Source organism: Belonocnema kinseyi, chromosome 5 (genome assembly GCF_010883055.1).
Source record: "Belonocnema kinseyi isolate 2016_QV_RU_SX_M_011 chromosome 5, B_treatae_v1, whole genome shotgun sequence".
Classification (NCBI taxonomy): Eukaryota; Metazoa; Arthropoda; class Insecta; order Hymenoptera; family Cynipidae; genus Belonocnema; species Belonocnema kinseyi.
The window spans coordinates 51,322,435-51,346,721 of NC_046661.1; the positions used below are offsets into that span (position 1 = coordinate 51,322,435).

General features: G+C 33.5%; 1 protein-coding gene across 1 annotated transcript in view; it reads right to left on the minus strand.

Moving 5' to 3' along the window:
* LOC117172858 (trypsin-3-like) overlaps nt 1-24,287 on the minus strand; it is a 75,566-nt gene that overhangs the window by 25,729 nt on the left and 25,550 nt on the right. Inside the window, exons 3-4 of the mRNA XM_033361121.1 lie at nt 22,692-22,954; nt 13,678-13,902 (exon numbers count right to left, since the gene is read on the minus strand). Coding sequence (XP_033217012.1) covers nt 13,678-13,902; nt 22,692-22,954 — 488 coding nt within the window. The remainder of the gene's footprint in view (nt 1-13,677; nt 13,903-22,691; nt 22,955-24,287) is intronic.

The window sequence follows — 24,287 nt, forward strand, 5'->3', positions numbered from 1 at the left end:
TTGGAGGAGATTATGTTGAGAAATAAAAAAAAAAATTCTTAAAAACGTTGTTTTTCTTGGTCAGGCCGGAAACTTATCAATCCACCCTCGTATCTAGTTGTCCAACTCATGCGGGAACGACCTACATCCAAAGGCACAATGCGGCACTAAGAGTGCTTTATTACCATCTATGTCATTCGTACGGCAGTAACCTTAATATCGCTCCTCTAAATGCTCCTAGGGAAATCGAGTCACTTGTCAAGGATGGAAAGTGCCACATATACTGGAACTTTATATTCTCGACAATTGTTTCGGTTGCACACTCGATTCCTGATATGGTTCTTCTTGACTTCGAGAAGCAAACCATGTTCGTTATCCATTTTTCGGCACCAGTTGACAAAAACATCATAGATAAGGAGAATGAAAAGAAAGAGAGATATAGAGACCTTATAAGGAAGTTGCAACGATTGTACCCGGAATATTCTGTTAAACTAATCGTCCTTATCATTGGCGCTCTTTTAGGTGCCAAGCTTTAACTCGTTAATAGCCTGAAAAGCATCCCTGCGTGTCAACAATATGCTAAAACAATTGCGGGAAAATTGCAAATGGCGGTAGTCTTTGGGTCGCTCCGTGTTCTTAGTGTGTAAAAAACTATTGCCGGATCGTCGTATTGATTCAGTTACAGACTGTAACCACCCATTTTACGTTCATGAGATCCTGCGGTTGTCCTTATGATAAATTTTTAATTATATATAAGTGAATTTTACTTGGCTGAAGTAAGTGAAAAGTCCTGTTTATTTCAAAGAAACATTTATTAGAGGCAAATAGTTACGATCTGTTGGTCGAAGGGAAATGTTTCTTTAAATCAAAGAAATATTAATTGAAGACAAAAAATATACATTTTACACCAAATGAATGACTTACTGTTCCAAATGAATGTGCCATGAATTGGAATGAATATTTCTTTGAGGTGGGAAAATATGAATTGAAGGAAAGAAATATATTTTAAGGCCAAGCAAATATTTTATATCTGAATATTTGAAAGCACAAAAATATATATCTGATTCAAAAAAATATTTCTTTGGCCTAGGCCATGCGCTAGTGCAATAAAGTAGTTTGTACTTCAATTGTTGTACATATTTTGCTAAATAAGCAACTGGATTCTTTTATCCTCAATTATAATTACCATTGTTATTAATATACACATTTAATTAAAACAAATCACATAATTTAAAATCTTTATGGACCTGAAATAGAACAATTCGATGAAAAATCCACCCCTAGCAGGAATTGAACTTGGGTCCATAGAGTGTAAAGTCCACAGCGTTAACCATGGCACTATCATAAAATGAAAATTGTAAGGCGGAAAACCATATTTAAACCACACCATAAATGCCAAAGAAATATTTCTACAAATTAAAAACATGGATTTTTATTATAACAATATATTTCTTTAATCTAAAGAAGTATCCAATTAAAACAAATAACGCCAAATGATTAAATTTACGATTTACAAAAATGACTACTTCGTTGGAATAAATGTTTATTTGTTATGAATAATTTAATTATAGTAATCAAATGAAATATTTTCTACCACTAAAGAAATAAGAATTTATGTAAACACAACACCTTTTTCGTCGTAATAAATGCTCCATTGCTATATTCCCATGAACACTTTGTGACAAAAAAAAATATATTGTAATTTAATTAATATTATTTTGAATAAAATTATTATTTCTTTGATTTCGATAAACCTAAATTCTTGGTCCAAGCATGGAAAAATTATTGATTCAAATGTGTCCCGAATCATTTCAAAGAATCGAACTGAATCAAATATATATTGATTTGAATGACTAATCACATTTCAACGAATCTAATCCTTTTGAATTCAGGAAATCATTTTCTTGATTGTAAGAAATATGTATTTCAATCAAGAAAATGCAGCCAAAGAATTCATTTTTTTATATCAACAAAAGATATACGTCTAGTTTAAATAAAAATTACTTCTGTTAAAGAATATTTTGAGAGAAGCTAAAGGAGAAAGGGAAAGGAGGAACGGTTTTGGGTAATAGCAAACTATACTCTCTAGCATACGCGGACGATGTAGTTTTATTAGCAGATCATGAGAAGGGGATTAACCTAATGATAAGAATCTTCGAAGAGTATGTGGGAACAAAAGAGCTCACAGTGAACGTAGATAAGACAAAGGTGGTTTGCTTTAGAAATAGAAAGAGCAAAATAAATTAAGTTTGGAAGATGAACGAACAAAAAGTGGAAATTGTGGAGGAGATCTGTTACCAAGGTTTTTGGTTTGAGACAGAAGGGGGAAACGATCTGCAAGTGAGGAAAAGAATTGAATGTGCGAGTAAAGTAATGGGCCAAGTGTGGGGTATAGGAAAAAGAAGGTTCAAAAACGATTGGAGAATGAGGGTCTGGTTTTTTGATGCGTTGGTGTGGGCGGTGTTATTTTATGATGTGGAGATCTGAGGATGGAAGGAACGTAGGAAAGTAGAGAGTATGCATGAGCGATTTCTGAGGTGGGTAATGGGGGTAAGCTGGAGTTGCCCAGGATATATGTTAAAAGAAGAGTTAGGAAGAGAAAATATGGTTACTAGACAAATTAAGAGAGCTTGGAGGTTTGAAGAGAAGGTAAAAAGGGGAGAGGGAAGTAGAATTGTACAATCATGTTTCGGCGAAATTCGGAAAAATGACGCGAGAGGTAATGTGGGCAATTCACAATGGGAGGAAGAAAGGAGAAAATTGAGAAGGGTGTGTAATATTCGAGAATGGGTTATGGAGTGGCGGACATAGAGTTAGAGCTATTAGTTAAACAAGGAGAAGAGAGATGGAAAAAGATTATAGATTCGAGGTACAATAGATGTTATATGATGGTCAAAGGGTTGACGGAATCAGAATATCTGCAAAAAATAAAAAAGGAAGAAAAATGGAGTAGGGTTGTACGGTTTAGAATGGGAGAAGAAATGGGAGCATGCAGATATTGGATGGATGAAGAGGAGAATTTATGCAGAGTATGTGGATACGAAATGGAGTCATGGGCGCATGTATTAGAGAGATGTACAGGAGAGAAAGAGGGACAGTTGAGTGTGGATGAGTGTGTAAGATGGATCTATGATGGGAGTGGACAGGGAGTGATATGGATGAAGAAATTGGAAGAAGTAAGGGAAAACAATGGAGTAGGGCAGAGCCAAACATGTGATCCTGAAAAGGGACAGTAAAAAGCGAAAATTATTTTCAATAACGTGGAAAATGTATTTTTTTTATGGTAAGAGGAAACGGAAGCCCTGGAAGCTCGCTCAGTTTAAGAATTAATGTCACTACTGTTACTATTGTTTATCGTACGTAATGTGAAAGAGTAGAACATAACTAGTAGTTAAGTTAGACTAAGGATGGAATTGTAAATATATGTAAGGGAGCGGAGGCCCTCAAACCCGTAAAAGGGAGAGATTAAATACATACAGTGCGTTTTATATTTGTATATCTACGTCATCAACTACGTCACTACCACCCTCACTTCAATTTGTCATCTTTGATCCCACCTTGAACCCCGTTTTCTGCACTTGAAATCGTCAGTCGACAACGCGAGTTATACTAACGACCAACCCATTTCTCTAATTGGTTAACAACTAAATAATCTAGGCCAAACTTAACATTATGCTACAACGATGTTTTTCGACTTGATGTTTACTTGATGATTAGTTCACAAAAATAAAAAAGTACACGGTTCAGTTGAAATTGCTTCAACCCAAAGGTGCGAACACGGAGCAAAATTGTGCCTTTGAAAAATTACTATACAAATACATAAATTACTTTTTTCTAGTTTTATACAAAAGAAAAAATTAGAACAGACAAAGCATATGATATAGGTAACTATCGCGTAGGTTTTACTTCTTTAATAGTCTTATATTATCTTATAATAATCATAAAATTAGTCAATAACTGATTATTTATAATCGTGTTAGTGTGAACATCATTAAATCAACAATATGCTGTCCCGAGAAAACAATGGGCCTCCCTTCACCTAAAATACACGGAGAAAAAGATATGGCACAATGATATCGCAGAAACTTTGTATTGAAATAAAGGGCAATATTATAACGTAAAAGCAGGTTCCGGAGCTTTGTATGATATTATAGTGCACTATTATCGCTTGGCCACTACTAGAACCCTCGTATACATAATAAAATAAAATAATAATACAATCTAAAATCTTGCAATTTACGATATTACGGTTTTACGCTATTATAATGCGATAATTACGATATATAGCGCAGGAATTATGGTACATATTGCAACTCATGCGGTATCGGTTTCTCCGTGTACTTTAAATGATAAAATCTGACAGTACGTGTCACATGTCCCTGACTACATTTTCCTAAAGTAGAATTCATTTATTTCCTTACTTATTTCACAATCAATCGACATTTTTTAAAATGTCTATATGTTTTTATATTGAAAAAAAAATTAGAAAGTAAAGTTTATAACAAGTTAATACTTATATCGGTTGTATACATCGTTCATTACTTATATAAGACTGGCAATAGTGTCGGCGTCACTCAGTCACATTGGATCATTCAACAGGTGTGCTCTTAATCAAAAGATTGTTTATCATAGAACCTTTCTAGCGTTTATAGCATATTCTGTATCTAGGAGTGAAACAGTCTTTTTATCCGAGATTGAGTTTGCAATAACGAGGCATATAGACCCTACTCAGTGGGCACACAATTCCTAAGCTTGTCCTATATACGTCTTTCGGCGCACGTCTTAAGGACGGCCTGAGGACCTTTTAAAGACATGAAAAGATCCAGAGGATGTCTTAAAGACGTCAAATCATATGACAGAGAGGTACATTCTAAGGGCGTCTTTAGGACGTCCCGGTGCCCACTGGGTATATCTGAAAATTCTATTATAGGAACTTCGGATGACACTGCACATGTTCCTGCACACGAACTTGCACACGAACCAGTACAGGTAATCTTGATGGTTCCTGTGCAGGAATTTTGCTAAGGAAACTCTACCTAATCCTGCACTGACAAAGGAACATTTGAATGATTATGTATATGTTCCTGTGCGAAGTAAATTGAGGGGCAGGTTCCTGTACATAAACACGTAAAGTATCCTTGACAGAAATTAAATGTGAAAGCTCATATGTTGCTTACGTCTATAAACTGGCTTTCCTTTTATTGTCTTTAAGATCCAACTCGCTATCGGGAGAGCCAAGCTACCCCTGCTTCAAATCACGTATAGGATCCGGTATAATCAGACAGAAAAACGGATAAATGTGCGGATAGCCCACCTCAGATTTTAGTCCGTCCCTATCCGAAAGTTTGTCGGAACTTAAGTTAAAAGAATCTTTTCATGCAAGTCCAAAAACCGTAAATATCGGAAAAGGAAAATTGAATTATTTTTCGGGTAGAATCTTATGCGGACCTGTCTGGAACTTTCGCGAAACTTACATTAGAATACTGTTTTCGGCTAAAGAGAAAAGTGGTTTTCTACGTGGATCTATCAAGCTTGAAGCGAACATCGGAAATAGAAAATTGAATTATTGGCCTGACGTAATATTATGCGGCCCTATCTGGAGCTTTATCGGAACTTACATAAGAAGACTGCCCTAGTAAAAATGCCCATTGAAGTAATTAAAACATTTTTGCACTTGATTTTCTTTATTATTTATTACTTTTGGATTGTTTTTTAACATTTTGCATATTTAAAGACCAAAAGTATTGAGCCCATTCTGAAAGAAGTGAAATTAAATTATAATCATGGTCGAAATTTTGAAACCTGGATTTAAGTGCATCGATAGTAAAATATGTTAGAGCGCGCGGTAGAGTATCAGTTTAGGTAGTTTAGGTAGGGTTCGAATCCTCAGCAAGTGCGATTTTTCAAAGCGTTTAAGCGTGCGCTTATATTTATACAGTACCTTATTGGCGAAATGTGTACTGAACAACTATACAAAATTAAGATTATGTAAGAATTAGTTAAGAAATAATTTTTTTGTTAAAAAAACCGGATAGAGTCCGATAAAATGCCACACAGGGTAATATGAGCAGCGGAAATATTCCGCATACACTGAAAGAAATAATTTGAGGTTAATGGCAATCCGAGTTTATATGAGAATTTCTAACTAAATTAGAAAGAAAATTGTACTGTTTCAGCCATACGAATTTGAGATTTATAACCTACGTATAAGAACATCACCAAGACTAATATGACAAGGCAAGTTTTCCTGACGAATCGAAGAAACCGAATGGAGCCTCTACAAAGTACCCGTAAAGATCCCATTGGGTACCCATTCGTTTCCTTTTTAAAAAACTAAAAAAAAACATCAAAATCAACTTTTAAATTGTTGAAATTCGGATTCTACGTTAAAATTTGCGTTAGAAACTCATGGAGTAATCGCAATACTTTTTCTTGCAGCCGTAAAAACTATAGAAAATAAAATACCTGTCATTTATATGGGCCGAAGGCGACTTCAAGTGCATCTTCTTTCAATAGCAGTTAATAAGAGTTTCGTCGGTAACTTTAAGAATTTTGTCTGGATGCTAGCGCCACGCAGTGGAAACCTCAGACAACAACACTGCGATCCAAGTGAAAGAGAATTTTATTTTTAAACTTCGCGCGCAACATACTACTTGAGCTATTATGAATGTGCTTGAAGTCACCTTCAGCAGAAGTTAATGACATTTTTTAAAATTTGTAACGCTGCAAAAAAAAAGTCCGCCAGGTTTGTTTGACTGAAATGATAGTTGGAAAAAGTGCAGTATTAGATATATGAATAAAATATCAAAATATTATAGTGTAGGTACACGAATTTGATGCCTCGGTATCATGGCTGTCGCGGACGTATACTTTTATCAACTATCTATTTGAAAGAACACTGCGTGTTTACTTGATTCAGCCATACCAATCGACGTATTGCACCGTGCATGTTATGCGAGATTCTTTCTTTCTTTCTCCTTTGGTGAGTTTCTTTAGAACTAGATCTGTAGAGACATCTGAGTTTCCGTAGTGTAGATGCCCCTTTCTGATATCAGCGGGACCTATCCGGCCATGCCGAGTAATGGCTTATTTCATTTGTAGAAATTCATGTGCAGATGGCGCAATTGTTGTTTAGTAAAGATTAAAAGAGGTGGCAGAGGCTAAACCAACGATTTACAGTTTTTCAGAAACTTAAGAATTAAATGACAAGCAGAACTATTAGGCTCACAAAGGAAGCTCTCCACACATAATTGGGGGAATTTCCTCATTTTCATTAAGGATTTTTCTAGTATTTTCCTCTGTTCATTGAAAGAGGGACAGGCCCAAAAAACATGATTAATATCTTGGTCAAAATCTCCACAAGGACAATCAGCATATTCTAGCAAGTTCTTTCTAGCTACACTACTGGCATGAGCATAATGATTACTTTTAAGGCGTGCGATATTAACAATATCAGTTCTTTTTTCCGATTGAGACTCAAGAAACCAAGGTTTTGGTGAATCCAAAAAATAGTTATCGAAAAAATAAAGACCCACACTTGTACGATTACTGTCCCCTTTTAAGTCAGCTTTAGACAGATTATACAGTTTATCAGAAATATGTCTATAAAAGTCATTATAAGGGATTCTGATCTCTAAAGGGGTACGGGTAGTTAGCGCTAACTTGTCGACCTTTTCTGCAACTTTGTTTCTGAATATACCTTTGTATTAAGGTAACCAGTGAAAGCTGACTTTTATATTATTATTTTCTGCATAAAAAAGAAGGTTTCTGATTTTGTAGATAAGGAAGTTTTTAGTTTCTGTGTGGTTAAAGTTCAAGCAGGCTGATAGAACACTACGAAAGTCAGAAGCTACTATGGGGGTAGATATTTCTTTTTCAATTATAATATCTAAAGCTTCAGAGATGGAAATAGCTTCAGCAGTAAAAATGGAGGAATGGTGGAATATTTGATATTTTTTGAAAATTTGGAGAGGGGGACATGTTATTCCAATCCCTGTTAATAGAGTATCATCATTCTTGGAACCGTCTGTATAAAAAATAGTTTCGTTTTTAAGATTGTTTTCTATATAGTGATTGAAAACTATATTAGGAAAAGGGCTATCCATCAACATTTTACTGATTTTTAGATTGATGTTAGGAGTTTCAAACTCAAGGGAGTAATCCAAGAGATAATTGATAGGAGTATATGAGTACATGATTTTGGGTTCCAATTTATTAAGTTAAATGTAAGCATTTAGTAAAGAGAAGGTTTCTCTGAAGTTGTACGCATTATTTCTATCGTTGATAGTCTATAGATGGTGAAGAAAGTTTAATTTCGGCAAACATAACTGGAATAGGCGTTGATCTACGGTAACCAAGGATAAGACTTAAAATGCAGTTTTGAATTTTGCAAATTTGGTCATAGGATTTAGATTTATAAATCTTTAAGGCTTGACATCCATAGTCAAGAAAGCTTCTTATGAGAGAGTGGTAAAGCATACGCAAGGTTTTAGAGTGGGCCCCCCACCAAGTTCCTCCAAGGAATTTAATCATATTGACGACTTTATTGGTTCTTTCAATTAGCCGAGCAAAATGGGCAACCCAGGTTAATTCAAGCCAAATATTATTCCCATGAAGACAGCTTCATAGGAGAGGGAAATTAGCTGATCATTAAATAACACGTGGGTCTCATGAGGGATTCGATTTTTGTTTGAGTTAAATATAACTAATTTACTCTTATCAACTGAGATGTTGAGTCCTCTAGATTTAAGAAAGTTTTGAAGTAAGTTGAGACTGTTCTAAAGGATATAGATACATTCATCAAGGTTTCGTGATGAAAAGAAGATGACGATATCATCGGCATATTGTAGAACTTTGCAAAGAGGATGAATATGTTTATGAATGTGAATTGTACATATGTTATATAACGTAGGGCTGGAGACGCAACCCTGAAGCAGGCCTCTCTTAAATTTATAAGGGCCCTGATTTGAACCATTTACTTTAAAAAAGACGTTTCTTTCTGTAACCAGATTTTTAAAGAACCTGCATATTTTCCAAGGAACACCCATCTCTCGCATGTCATTAATTAAAAAACTTAGGACCACCCTGTCATAAGCCGCCTTCACATTAAGAAATAGAGCAGCCATATAAAAATCTTCTGCGAAGGAAGTATGGATTTCTGTAGATAAAATAGCCAAACCATCAGCACAGGATCGGTTCTTCCTGAATCCAAATTGTTTTCGAGTTTTTAATAGCCCGTTTCAACTCATGAAGCTTAGAAGGCATGAAGAAAGGATGAGAAGCTAGGGTTTCTACAGAGGGGGGTCGAGTATCAGGGAGAGGTAGAACAGGAGGTAAATCATTTGAAAGGGAGCTAGACTCACATAATGTATCAATGAACTGTTCCATCTTTTTGGTGGTTTCTATGTTAGCTAAAGAGGTAGTGGGTGAAGGAGAGGTCAAAAGTCTATGTCTAAAACCCAAAATCTTTCTCCAAACATTAGAAGTCTTAGAAGTGGAAGATAATGATGCGCAGTAAGATCTTAATCCTAATATTTTGGTTTTCTTAAAAGTTCGTTTAGCAGTAGCTTCAAATTTTTGGAGATCTAGAAAATTTTCGTATTTACAATTAAGCCGGTATCTACCAAGTTTAGCCCTTCTTAATCTCTCATATTTTGTACACTCCTCATTCCACCATGGAGGAGAATTTGGATAGTCTCGCTTAGGCCTACTTTCAATTTTAGATCCCGCTATATGCAGGGCATTATCTATTAGCTCAAAAAGATTCAAGCAGGCTTGAAAATCTGAAAAGGGCGTGCCATCAGGTTGCTCATTATTAAATTTTTCTTCTTTAAGGGCATCATGAAAGGAACTCCAGCAGACTTTTTTGAGGTTATATTTATGGGAAAAGAATTCATAGTAAGAAAAGGAAACCTCAAAGGTAATCGAGATGGAAAAGTGATCACTGCCCATTTTGTCCTGTTCAACTTTCCAGGAGCTCAACGGAGCTAGATTACTAGAAACTATAGTAAGATCTATTGTCGATTTAGCTTCCTTAATTCGAGTAAAACGTGTAGCGGAACCATCGTTTAAAGTATTAAAGGTAGAATCTTCAATAGCCTTAAACAGTTTATTTCCATATGGAGAGGAATGGTCACATCTCCAGGATTGATGGTGGTAATTGAAATCTCCTCCTATGATAATAGAAGGGAAATGATCCGAGAAAGAATCGAAGAAAGTTTTCCAGTTAATGGTGTTATTTCGGGCTCCAGGATTTCTGTAGACAATAACTATGAGGAGGTCTCCCCAGTTAGATGGGATGAAGCGAGCCAACGTATCCCGATACTCAGGAACTTCATAGACTAGGACTTGGGAGAAAGGAATATCTTTTCTTATTGCGATCATCAGTGCACCACCAATATTATTGGGGCGATCTTTCAGAAGTATATTAAATTTTTGCAAAAAGAAATTATTTTTGTTTTGAAACCAAGTTTCGTTCAGTAATACGACATCATAGTTATGCAATATTCTTTCCAAGTTACCTTTTTTATTTATAATACCACGACAATTCCATTGAAAAATCCTTAATTTCTTGAGATTACCCATCGGACGTGTAAGAGGAAGGCACCGTATTATTACGAGCAAGAAATGGAGAGGGCATCCAAGGCTTACAAATTATAGTATTTGCTAGCTGGAACTTGTATATTCGTATTAGTTAGGAAACTAATTAATTGCTCAAGTCTAATGTTTTAAATAGAGAAAGGATTGGAGAAAAGCTTTGAAGCAAGTCCACTAGAGAAGAGATCATTTTTGAAAGGTTTTCAGTATTGATGTTTGGAGAGGGGGGAGCGGGAGATCTAGAAGGCGAGCTTAGAGGTCGATCTTCTAAACAAACCCCGTTACCGAAAAGACTACGATCCCGAGAGTACAGATTTGAGAAAGATCGTGATTGAGTAGAATTGAGGATTTTGGGAGATAAGGAGAGGGTTGAGGAAAAAGAAGAGGGTAAGCAACTCCAGTGTGCAGTGGGTTTATTTATTGTGTAATTGTTGTGTTGTTCCCCACGATTTGAGTTTGTGAGAATGGGATCTGAGTTTAGGTTTTCATCACCTAAGGAAGGGAAATTAGACAAGTTAAAGTGTTGGCTTGAGTAGTCTTGAATTACGTTTTGTTGAGATGGAGCTAAGTGTAAAAGATTTACGATTCCACCAAGAGAATTTCGCTCTTCATTATGTATAAAGGCTGCGGATTTAATTGAAATATTACGATGGGCTGCAATTTGTCGGATTTATTTTTCAGAAATAAATTTGGGGCATTTTTTATCACTAGCCCAGTGGGGGCCGTTGCAGGTTAGACATTGAGGGGGTTCCGATCCTATAGGGCAAAGTAGTCCCTCTTTATGGGGCTTTCCACCACAGTAAAGGCATCGTGGGTTTTTACAGATATTTTTGACAAGTCCATGTCTAAAGCAACCGTAGCAGATTTTTGGTTGAATGATATAGGGATCAACTCGACAGAAGTGGAGGTACAGTTTAATGTCCTGAGGACGCGATTGTCCATCAAATGTCACTAGGACTGTAGTACCAGGAATATTTTTACCCTCTTTATCCTGCCAGTCGAATCTTTTAGCCGCGAGAATAGGGACGGAGCTGATGGCACACTCCTTCAATTCTTCCATGGTCAGATCAATAGGGATCCCTCTAATAATACCCACACGCGTAACTCTAAAAAATTAGAAATGAAAGCTTTAAGGTTAGCACATATCTTTTCCAAATTGTCTACAATTCTATTGGCTTCGGAGCCAGTTTTGCAAAGGATTGTGGTTCTACCTAGCCCCTTCTTTTTCCATTCAATTATTTCGTCTTTAAAGTTTTTGTGTAAGATTTTCCCTAAAGAGAGGATCTGGATGGGAGGATTACTAGTCGAGTCTATTTCCACGGTAAATGGGCCCTTATTATGTTTCGAGTACATGTTTATCAGTCTGGGATTCACGTGGTTAGATGGAGAATTATTTAGTTCCGTATGCGTGGATTTGTTTGAGTTATCATGTTCTCGCAAGCCTTCAGCCGGTCTCTTGACAGGTGTCTTCGCGCGTTTGGACGGATGCTCAAATGAGACAGGCGTGGAAGGATCAGTATCCATAAAATTAGGACTAGAACTCACGAAATCAGATTCTACATTTGCATAATTACGATTGTTCTGTATGGAAGCCATCTCTAGCAGAAGCTCTCGTTGGGTTTCATCAAAAACCTTCTTATTTATGGTGTCTTCTATCTCCGTATCGACATCGACAGAATCCGGATGGCCAAACGACCCCATGTTTAGAAATCACGCTGGCCCAAGCGGCCAGCGATCTTGTGGACGCCCGCCTGTTTTTGTAGTTGCAGTTGGAGTCCGCTCAAAATAAATCAGAAAATTTCTATCATTTTTGTTTCACCGCACCTTATGCCTCCCTTTTAATACAAGGGAAGATCACAGAGAGAAACAAAAGGAGATTATTCCTTAAATATATAGGAGCACAAGAAAAGCGATCCGTTCATACGGTCGCCATTTTCCTTTTTTTCTTATGCGAGATTGATGAGCCGGTTAGGTGCGCGTCGACTCGGCATTAGTCGCCGTCTTCAGACTTGTTTTATAGCAAATGAGGTTAGTGAAGAATCTTTTGAATACCTAACTCCGAAATTTGTACCAGATTAAGATTTATTAAATATTCTATTAAAAAATTTCTGAATAAATTATGTATTTAAAATTTATTTTCCTTTCATTTTTATATCTTCAGAATAATATTTGAACTTTATGTATGCAATAGGTTAGGGTTTTTAGGTAATTTCGTTATCTTTCGCCTGATTTTAAAGTCTTTAAAATACTTTTTATGAGTTTAAAAGATTTAAAATGATTTTAAGGGATTTTTTAGCATTTCAATGAATTTGATATGGTTAAAAAAACGGTAAAGAAATCTAAAATATTACAAAGTTTTTTAGATGATTTTTAAAAAATTCAAAAAAGTTTAAGGATCTTCATGTAATTTAAAAATATTTTAAAGTATTAAAATAGATTTTCAGGAATTTCAAGGGATTTAAAGAGAGTTATTTGATTTGAACATTTTTAAACTTTATAATTGAATTTCAAAAGATTCTTTGGTAACTTGAAGAAATCATTTTAAATCGATTAAATTTCTTAAAATGTGCAGGATTCTCCGAGGTTCCTCTGCAAGAGAATATTCAGCTAGTGTCTACACCTCGTTATTGCAAACTCACCCTTGGATAAAAATAACGTATCTCTGCTAGATATATAATATACTATTAACGATATAAAGCAGGTAAATGAATAATAAATAAATAATAAATTTTTACTTTATTATATTGCAAACAATAGCTCAAATAAATCCTAACATATATTTAAAGCATCTAGGACAGTTTGTATAAATTATACTTACCTCTGAAGCGCGTTTAAAAAGCATTGAAATATAAAATTGATTATTTATCAACATCTCAACAATGAATTTAAATTGAAAGTAACCTTCTTGATCTCTTTCATCACTATTTTTATTATAATTTAGTTCTGGTCTAACAGAAAAAAAAATTTACATGAATCCCGCATATCTTTCCCAAAAAAAAGTTTCTAAGATAATAAAATTTTGTTAATTCTCTAATTTTCACCCATTAACGTTCCAAAACATCCAATGCAGGCCAAATAAGAAATTGTTTGTGATATAAATACCTGGTACCGGCAGTTGGATTATTTGTTGGAAGGCAGGCGGTGTTGATATTGGCATAACTAGCAATCGCTATGTTTTTATCGAGCCGAACAACGGCTATGTCATTGTGAAGATTCTGAGCGTTGAAATTCGGGTGAATTGATACTGCTGAGGGAGAAGCATCAATGTATGGTTCTACATTAGTTGCCGAATTCCATTCACCGAGTCTAATTATGAAATTGTAACCCCTGAAAACAAATATCACTGCTTTATTTTTTCGACACATCACATTTTCATTGTTGATTCGAAGATATACACGTTCACTTGTTATCCCATTCAGTTAACCACTGAGTCCCCCTTCGGTTCCTTCTTAAAAAACTCAAAAACCCAGCAAGATCAACTTTTAAATTGTAGAGATTCGGATTATACGAAACAATTTTTATTAGAAACTCGCGGGATAATCGCAATACTTTTTTTTCCAGCGTTAAAAACGTTAAAAAATAAAATACCTGTCATTTACATGGGCCGAAGGCGGCTTCAAGTGCATCTTTTTTTAGTAGCAGTTAGTGAGCGTCCCGTCGGTAACTTTCAGAATTTTTTCTGGATCAGTGGAAACTTCAGACAAAAACGCTGTGATGCAAGTGAAAGAGAATTTTATTTTTAAATTTCGCGCGCAACATACTACTTGAGCTATTATGGATGCGCTTGAAGTCACCTTCGGCAGAAGTTAATGACATTTTTAAAATTGTTTAACTCTGCAAAAAAAGTATTGCGATTATTCCGGGATTTTCTAATGGAAATTTTAACGTAGAATCCGAACTTGAACCATTTAAAAGTAGATCTTCCTATTTTTTCACTTTTTTAAGAATAAACCGAAGGAGGACTCGGTGGGGTCTTTAAGGGTATTTGGTAGAGGCTTCTTTTGATTCCTTTTTACCGTTATAATAAAAAAAAACTATTGCGATTACTCCGTGACCTTCTTATGGGAATTTTAACGTAGCATCCGAATTTCAACAATCGAAATCAGAAAAAATTTTACCCGTTCATTGCACTTTCATAATAAATAATAATTCAGTCGACAAAATCTAGATTATAAATTTAATTGAGAATATTTGACAAGATTTAAAGAAATTAAAGCACGTTGAGTTTTCACGCACATTTCTATACTGACCTGTATATTAAATTTAATACACATGTATGTTAAACCCACTAAACTAATGCATGTTACATTTCAGTAGCGGTAGTGCATATTTGCTTCACACACATGTATATTAAACCTCGTATAGATTTTTCTAACAGTGTATGTGGTTACTATGAGGATACTCTGTATAGAGTATCCTTTCCGTTCACTAGGTTCGCTAGGGCTTAGCAATGGGTTAAAAAAGTTACTATTAGCTAAAAGATTTTAGAAAGTCGACTTTGTTATTATATAAAAATAAATAATCCTGCCGAGTGAGTCACGCCTACCCCGAAAGGGAAATGGCTTAATGGTGTAATAATAATAAAAAAAAATAATAATTCACTTGTGCCTTTTCATGGGTAAAGTGGTCAAAATAAGAAATAATAAATTCCTGTTTTTTCGAATCTCTTAAACCGTGTCGCATATTATTGAGTAATCTCTTATTTCAGAACTTATGTCCTCATTTTTTAAAGAATGATCATTAAAACAATATTTTCCATTAAATTGTGAGTATTTACTTTCTAAAAAATTATTTCTGTGCAGCGAAACCAAATCGTTCTGAAAAAGTAACTCCGAGTCTTTCTGAAAAAATGGTTTAAACAAATAATTATTATTCAAAAAAATAGGACGTAAGTTTAGAAATAATAAAATACATAATAATAAGCGACACAGAGTAAGATTCGAAAAAACTAAAATTTTCTCCACCTTTCCCATGATAAGACACAAGTGAATGATGATTGTGTCAATACTTGCAAATTGCCTTTGACAGAATATTTTTTTACTCTTAATACTCTTTAAGGTAACTGTGCCAGTTATCGAAAGCTTAAGGCGAATTTCAGATTTCAAATGCTTAAATAACTATGTTAAACATATTTAGAGCTTAAGAAATGGATTTTATCGAATAAAGCGTACCTTTAGAAAGGTAAATTACTTATTACTTGTGACATATCCTATTAGAATGTATGTTATAAGAAGTTCGAAGTTATAAATACGAGAATGCATGGGTTATCGGAAAGTCAGAAATCTGGCTGCTTCAGTTATCGGCACTTCGATGTGTCAGTGATCGGCAATAGCGTTTAGGAAAAAACATTTTTGCTGAGAACGAAGAACACAACAGCTTACTATTCGTAAAATACTGTCCATATGCCGACAACTTCGCCGAATTCTTCACCCGGTTCAAATCCGGGCTGAAGCAGATTTTTTCTTGTTCTTAATACATTATTTGTATGAGAAAATCGTTTTAACGAATCAAACTGGTATTATTTATAAATGAGCGCTATCATTATCAATGTTCTGAATTGAAGAATAAATCAACAAGTTTATGAATTTTCAAAAATTATATCATTTCAAACAATTTAATGTTAAAAACATTAAAAACTGCAAGATTAAAATTTTTTATCGACCACTTTTTAAATTAAAAGTTAAATGATTTTAATTTCGAGTCGTTGCAAATGAATAATTGTTCAATTGTTATTTACACATAGAAATTTTTTTATTTAAAATCTTTTAAAACAATTTATGAAAGTATATTTTCTTACTAATAAATCACTTTAAATATTTCGAGGTACCTCCAAAAAAAATTCATGATCTCGAAATCTTTTAAAATGCCTAAAAACCTACTAGATGTTGTATTAAAATCTTTAAAAATCTAAATTTTCTTTTAAATGTTTTGGAAACTTTACGTTATTATTTTTACATTTGGAAAACTTTCAAAATGCTTGAAAAGCTTCTAAGTTTTTTTTTTTTTTGAAATCTTAGAAAATCTACATTTTTTAAAATTTTTTGACATCCTTTAAAGTTTCAACTTGTTTTTGAACTTTTTCGAAACTTCTAAATATCTCTTAAACTTATTCCTATTTTTTCAAATGCAAACCATTCAATTGTTATTTCTTTATTAAAATTTGCTATTGTTTTGAAATATTCCTAAATATTCTCACGAAGGAATAATAAGGAGACCTAACACCGTTCCCCCACTTGGCAATAGAAACATTACTGTAACTGATACGCATATTACAGGAAGATCTTAGATTTGAGTGCGCAGGGGCGCAGTTGACCTCTTCCTCTACATGGAAGAGTGTGCGAGTGAGAAAGTTTGTCAAATTGACGTAAGTTGAGAGGTTCTGTTTGTTTGTTTTGATGCAAGTGTCAGAAATGTGTTCTAAGCCATGAGGTGTCAAGTTCCGGGTTGTGGACGAAGTTACACGCCGAAGAAGGCAAATACACTTCGTTTCATTAAAGCCTTCACTGTAAGTACAATAAACGTCTAATATATTTTATTGTTTTACCAAACTCTCATCGAGCCTTGAGAATCTTTAGCCTATTTATCATATTACAAATTTAAAAGGTACTTACCTATACGTTTCCTTCTCAAAATCTGTTCACACATTTTTCAAAAAAGTATCAAAAATACCCTTTATATATTTATTTTCTATATCTTTCGTACGATGGTCAACATAAGCCCTAACTTACGTCAATTTGACAAACTTTCGCACTAGCACACTTTTCCATGTATAGGAAGAGGACAATTGCGCACTCAAATCTATGATCGTCCTGTAATGTGCGTATCACTTACGGTAATGTTTCGATTGCCAGTTTCAGATGGCTTCCAACTGGCAGTTGGGTCTCCTTATTATTCCTTCGTGAATATTCTGCTGAAATTAATTTTTCGAAATAAAAAAATCATTTTGAATTTTACCAGGAATCTTAAGACAATTTTTTTACTATATTAAAACCTTTCATTATCCTTAAAAGGTTCACAATTTTAATTAACAAAATTAGAAGTATTTCCTCAACTTACTCGCATTTTTTCGAAATGAATAAATTTTTATCTGTTATTCACACAGCGAAATTAAACATTTTCACTTATAAATAAACATTTTTTTGAACAGAACAATAAAATTAACATTGTGACGTTCTAAGTTTGAGTTTAGTTCTCTGAAATTTTAACTATTCAAGGCTTTCTGTTTCAATCAATTTAGTTTCGAATTGTTTAGTTTTTAATATTTCATTTTAAATAAACACTCAAACATTGCTGACTATTAAAAAATTGCTCTTTTTCTTAATTAAAAATTTATAAATTGAAAAGGTTAAAAATGGTATATTTTCTACTGAAACAACAGAATGTTTATGAAGTTAAAGTCGAAAGTTTACGTTTGATTAACTACTAAGTCCTTTAAATTGAAGTAGTTCAATTTCTAACGTCAAAATCTGTAAATTGTTTAATTTTAACTGATTTAGAATCGCCCCATAAAATCATTCAATTATTATTCAATTTCGAATACACGAACTAAAGTTTAATTTTTAAAATCATCAATGAATTTATATTTACAGTTGATCAACTTAAAACGTTTTTTGTCAAAAAATTCCAATCGCAAAAGCTTTTAATCTTTTATAAATATAAGCCTTCAAAACTGCACTTCAAAATTCTTTAAATGGAAAATGTACCCTAAAAAATGAAAATCGAAAATGGAAAATTGTTATGGTAAAAGATTTTAGAATTACTCATTGTAAACTTAACGATTTCATTTTTGAAAAAGTTAACAATTACGCTTCGCATTAAAAAAAAGTTTCAATCAAACTTAAGCTAAATTGTATTATATATATTGTAATATAAAATTCTTGATATTTCAAGTGATTGGATAGATTTTTCTTCTAAAAACTTGTGAAATTCCCGGTCAAAGAAAAAATTCACTATCACTTTCCGGTCTAAATTAATTTCCGGTCATTTCCCAGTTTCCCGGTCAAGCAGTCACCCTGAATCATGATATTTCAGAACCTAATTTTTTTCTTCTCGAATGATAATACATATTTCGTGCTTGGTATCTTAATAATTTTTCATTAAAGAATCAATTAAAATAATATATAGTGAAATAATTATGACATTTTTCCATTTTGTAAAAGAGCAATCTTCTGATTTTTAAGTCTTATTTTTTTTTAATGTATGCAATCGCTAGTTGATTTTCGCATTTCTTCAGTTCTTGCTATGAGCTTAAACTTTTGGTATCATAACGGCAAACAAAAAACTACTAATAGTAAAATTTTACGAAAGAAATTATTTAGCCTATTTTTCATTATTAAATCTTTTTATAACTTATAAGTTTGAAACATATTCAAATTTATATTTATTTATAATTTTATATTTTATTTAAACGTCTTAAAAAATGCAACAAAGAAATCTATTCATATGTGTGAATTTAAATAATTTTAACTCTAGAGAGGCAGAGTTGAATTAGTGAGAATTAAAATTTCAGAACTTACAGTCGGCATGAAGGAATTAAAACAACTTATTACACATATTTTGTGAACTAATTAGAAGGAATTAAATAAAATCAAAATATGACCACTTCTGAGGAACAAAAAATATCTCTCTGAGGTGCGTTACCAGTACAGTTAGAAGCAATTAAATATATTGAAAACGCGTTCTCTTTATTAGAATAGAAAACTGTGTGGTAGTCGCTATGAAAATAGAAGTGAATACGTTTAGGAGGCATCTTATTCTTATTGTGGCATTTTGGAGGGATGGAAGAATCGCGCATTCAAAATAATAGAATAATCTTCACTTTTGCGCTGAAATCTGAAACTATTAATTTTTCTCTATTCTATGCTTATTACCGGGTAGAGAGGATAAAAAAGTAATAAAATACTCAAAACTACATTTATATACCCCTCGCCCACCCTCCCTTCTCACCCACTCTTGCCCGGATAGATGCACATATGCTTAATTTTTCAGGTATCCCTGCTCTTATGAAAAATAATAAAAGAAGAATAGAGAATACAAAAAGTCATAGAATTCTCGAGATTACATTTATAAACCCCCCCCCCCCCCCTTCCAACCACTCATACTTTTTTGCATGTAGTTATGTGACACGAAGTACGTTAGTACGGAAATCTTAAATAAAAAATTACCTGATTCTTAAAATAGGCAAGGAAAAAAACAAAAGAATATTGTGTCTTTTTTTAATGCTTTTTTATTCAAGAATTTATGTTTATTTATTATAACAAAGTATGCAATTGTGACAAAGTGAATTAAACAATAAAATATCTTTTAAAAAAGCTATTCTGGGTAAAAACTGGATAGTTTTAATTAAGAAAACCATGCAAAATAAGTGATAAAATTGTTAATTTTATACTGAATGTTGCTCAATAGGCCTAGGATATGACTGTCTTCTATAAAAAATAAGCATTGAGCAATAGTCATTATAAAATTAACGATTTGAACAAGTATTTTTTATAGTTTTCTTAATTATAACTATCCAGTTTTTACTTGAAATAGCTTTTTCTACAACTTTTTCTGTGATGTTTCTAAAAGACACAGTATTTTTTGGTACTTTTCCTTGTCCATTTTAAGAATCGCATGATTTTTTTTAAGATTTCCATACTAACGCACTTCGTGTCACGTAACTACATTATTTAAATTGTAAATGGCTTAACATTTCTAATAAGAACTCTTTTTATTATTTTTCACTCAGAATATTTCCATGAAAAACCGTATGTATAGTCGTTTACTGGGCTGAAACGCTCTATTCGAATAGCCGACCTGCCGAATGTTGGCTAAATTCATCCGTCCACTGGACGAACGTGAGGAGGTGCAGGTATACAGTTGGCTATTCAGCATCGAATAGCCGACAGCCCAGTTAGTCGGCTAATCGACTGGGTCGGCTATTGGGCTACGACATATACATGTGTTACAGAAATGATGTAATACACATTTTTTGTATAATCGATCACGTAAAAGTTTCGTTAGCGAAACTATACAATAATTATTCAGTATTCGAGTTCTATAAAAAAGCGAATGTGATCCATTTGTAAACAACAAAATTTTATTAATCATTAAAATGTACATGGAATCATTTAAAACTCGACAAGTCTTAAAATTGTTTAAATTGATTTATTTTATTAACCTTTTTAATTTATTTTCTTTGTAAAGTAGTCTAATTTTTTTAGCTTTAATATTCTGTTTAAACTGTTTCTGTTTTTTGTTTTGTACAGATTCTTTTCAAAATATAAGTAGGTCGATAGTAATTTTTCGTATTTGAATTTTGATTATAATAAAAGTATAAAATTAGCGTACGTTTTATTGTATTTGTTCTTTGCATTTGGAATGCGTGAATTAAACTTTATCAAAAAAATCTCTTTTAGGTGGCAGTATTTTTATGTGTCTTCATATTATGAATTATCTACCTAATTAAGTATAGTCGAAGATTAAGTTTCTCGAAGCTCTGTAGGCTTTGAGGTACACATTCTCATCGTGACACTCGTGTTGCGCGCTCGATTTTTGACAGACATTTGCAAACAGGTTTTGTTCAATCTTTTTTCTCGTAACTTCCGTCGTTTTTCCACACATTTTTATTTTATTTATTTTCAATGTTATTTTTCACAAATAAAAAAAAGGACGCGTCCTATTAAGAAGTGATTCTTAACGAAATTACAGATCTTTTGTGGGATAACAATTTTTGTTAACTCATATTTTTTCGTGTCTTACATAGTTTGACCACAAAATGGAATTTTTTATTTTTCATTATTTGTTAGGCAATCAAAATTTGAATTTTCGATTTTTCAAAAAAATTTGTTGTGATAATCTTGTAAAACTTTCAGAAAGAAATGTTTTTGTTCTCTTTAATTTCTTTCATATCGTGCGTTTTTTGGTTCAAAATTTTGATTGTCGGTTATCCAAAAAAAGGTCATAAGGTTAAATTGTTTGTTCTTTATAATACTATAAATATCCATGGATAGAATTTTCAAATTCAGAAAAAAGTGGTCCCAAACATTTTCAAAATGCGCTCACTTTTTGAATTTTTATCAAAAGTGGCTGGTTAACGAACTCGTCCTTTCTTTCCGGACCTAAAATATATGTGCCAAAGATGGATTTGATCCGTTCATTTTTTGGAGAGTTATCGTGTTTACGGACGGACAGACAGACAGACATATGCCATCGTAAAAACTTGATTTTCGGATTCAGGGGGTCTCGAAACGTGTAGATCCGTTGAAAAATTGTAATGTCAAATTTCCGACAATTTTAATACTTTCTCAATCATAAATGATGAGAATGTAAAAAAGTGTAGAATACGAATTTTTCAAGCAAAACATTCAAACATATATCTGCTTCTAGAAGTATGTTTAGATGAAGAGATGGAGCTGGATCTGAAATATTTAAGGGCAATTTTAAATTTAAAACACACTTTTTAGGCTATGTGACACTGTAAAATTTACAGATTTTCATCAAAATGTACAAATCTTGAGTAATCTACGACTTTTTATTCTATGTGCTATGTTTATGAGTATTTTTCATTTAAACAGAGATATCTGAAAAGTTAAGTAAATGTACACCTAACAGTCTAGAAGTGGGTGAGGGGTAGGGTGGGGATACAGAATATGAGTACATATACTGCACTTATGCATATGAAAAACAAACAGCCTCAATTTTACCCGAAAAATAATTTTTTTAAATCATATCACCCGGTTAAAATCGGTATTTCCTGAATTTCCCGGTTTTCATTGATTTTTCGGGCCGGGAAAGCCGAATACGCATTTCGGACCAATTTTCTCGTATTCTACAACTAAAAACCTAAAATTTGCACTTTGGTTCATCAAGATTGGCCATTCGTACGAGGAGCTACTTTATTTTGATAAAAATTTACGTTTTGCTCCCATAATGCGCCGCCTTAGCTCGTTTGGTGAATCTGCACTCAGAAAAAAAGGGACGGAAGTCTCGCCAGCTGATATGGTTCGCTTCTATACACCAGCGCTTTCCTCTCTGTTCTTTGAACAGACACGAATGCTCTGATAGAATAAGTTTCGTAATATTGAACCAGTGTCTCAATTCTTTCAGTGATAAATGATTGGTATTTGGTTACTTACAAATTATAAATTTTGTGCGCAGCAGTAAGGATATAATTTTCCTTTATAAGAACTCCAGCGCCAAGGAACTGGTGAGTTGTTGGATGTAGAAGTGCAACCTGCCAGGGATAAGCACCATAAGCTGCTTGCCCTATTGGCAGTGCAGTTGATGAAGTATATTTCCGTCGTCCACAGGTACTGTCGATCACGCTTCCCGAACCATTTGTGCAACAGAGAACATAACCACCTGGACATGTAGTAGTTCCACCAGTTCCAGTAGAACCCTGAAAAGAAAAACTTTAAGAGTGCCGCGCAGCGAGGGATACAGATTTTAATAATATTTCGCGGACGATGAAGTCTTCACATGAAATGAAAAAAGTTCCAATCGTTTGCTCAGATAAAAAACAGGCAATTACTTTTTCAAAGTTTGTAAGATGTTGAATTGGGCCATTTGTTTCATTTTGAGTCCTACATTATATTATATCATATTTCTGTAAGAAATTTCTGTTATTTCTAACAATCTGTATTTCTTCGGTTTTGCGCCCCCCCCCCCCCTGAGGGCCAAGCCAATCGCGACTTTTTATGAAAATCAAAACATTTTAAGATGGCAAAATATAATGGTTCGCTTCTGTGGTATTTTATTTTCAGGAAAAATTACCTTTAAACATATTCAGCAAGTCGAATAAGTTATTTTGAATAAAAATAGTGATAACTGTAATATAACTTCATATTTGTCATATGGATTTTAACCTTTTTTCAGATTTTGGACAACTTGCAAATTTAGAAAGGGTTATTATATAAAAATTATATTATATTTAATATACTACTATATACATAATACGACCCGTACTGAATTTCACGGTGAACGACGGGAAATTTACGTCCTGCATGTTTTTCTTTAATAGCGGATGCAGGTTGAGAAGAAAAATATGTATTTTTACAGAATTCTGCTTATTTACTATGTGCCACGCTGGTTGAATAATTTCCATCGTCGCAGGAAGTAAATTGACACCAACTTTTTTTAAAGTGTATGTAAGTTTATAGTTTAAGAATTATTTTTATTTATAAAAATGAAATATGACTTCTAGATTCTACTCGAATCGCTCATTATTTTTCAACCCGTGCGCCTAATTTATTACTAGCACGACATTTTTCATCGAAATTATCCCGATTTGTTTATTTATTCCTAAACGAATTCAGTTTAGAATAACTTTACCAAAGTAAATAGCAGCTGACTACAGCCGATATTTCATCTCTCTACTGCCCTCTATCGATATAACTGGGGTTACATTTTGTGCGACCAGACTTGTTTGCTAGAATAGTGGTTACTTTGGGTGTTCTATGGGTGAGCCCAAGTTAAGCCCAATTAAGTACAAAATCAAGCACTGATCGGCTTTATCAACATAAGTTTTGACAATTAAAACTTCTAAATAATTGGAAAAGTTTCAGGATTTGGCTGGGATTGCATCCACTGACTTATGATTAAAATAACCTCTCTGTTTTTTGAACGTTTGTATTCTCTAAGCGTTGATCAGCTAGGCGAGGGTCAGAAATTAATTATTTGCACCTAGGGTTACCAGATGCTCCGAGGCGAAAAAGCGGACATTCCTCGATCAC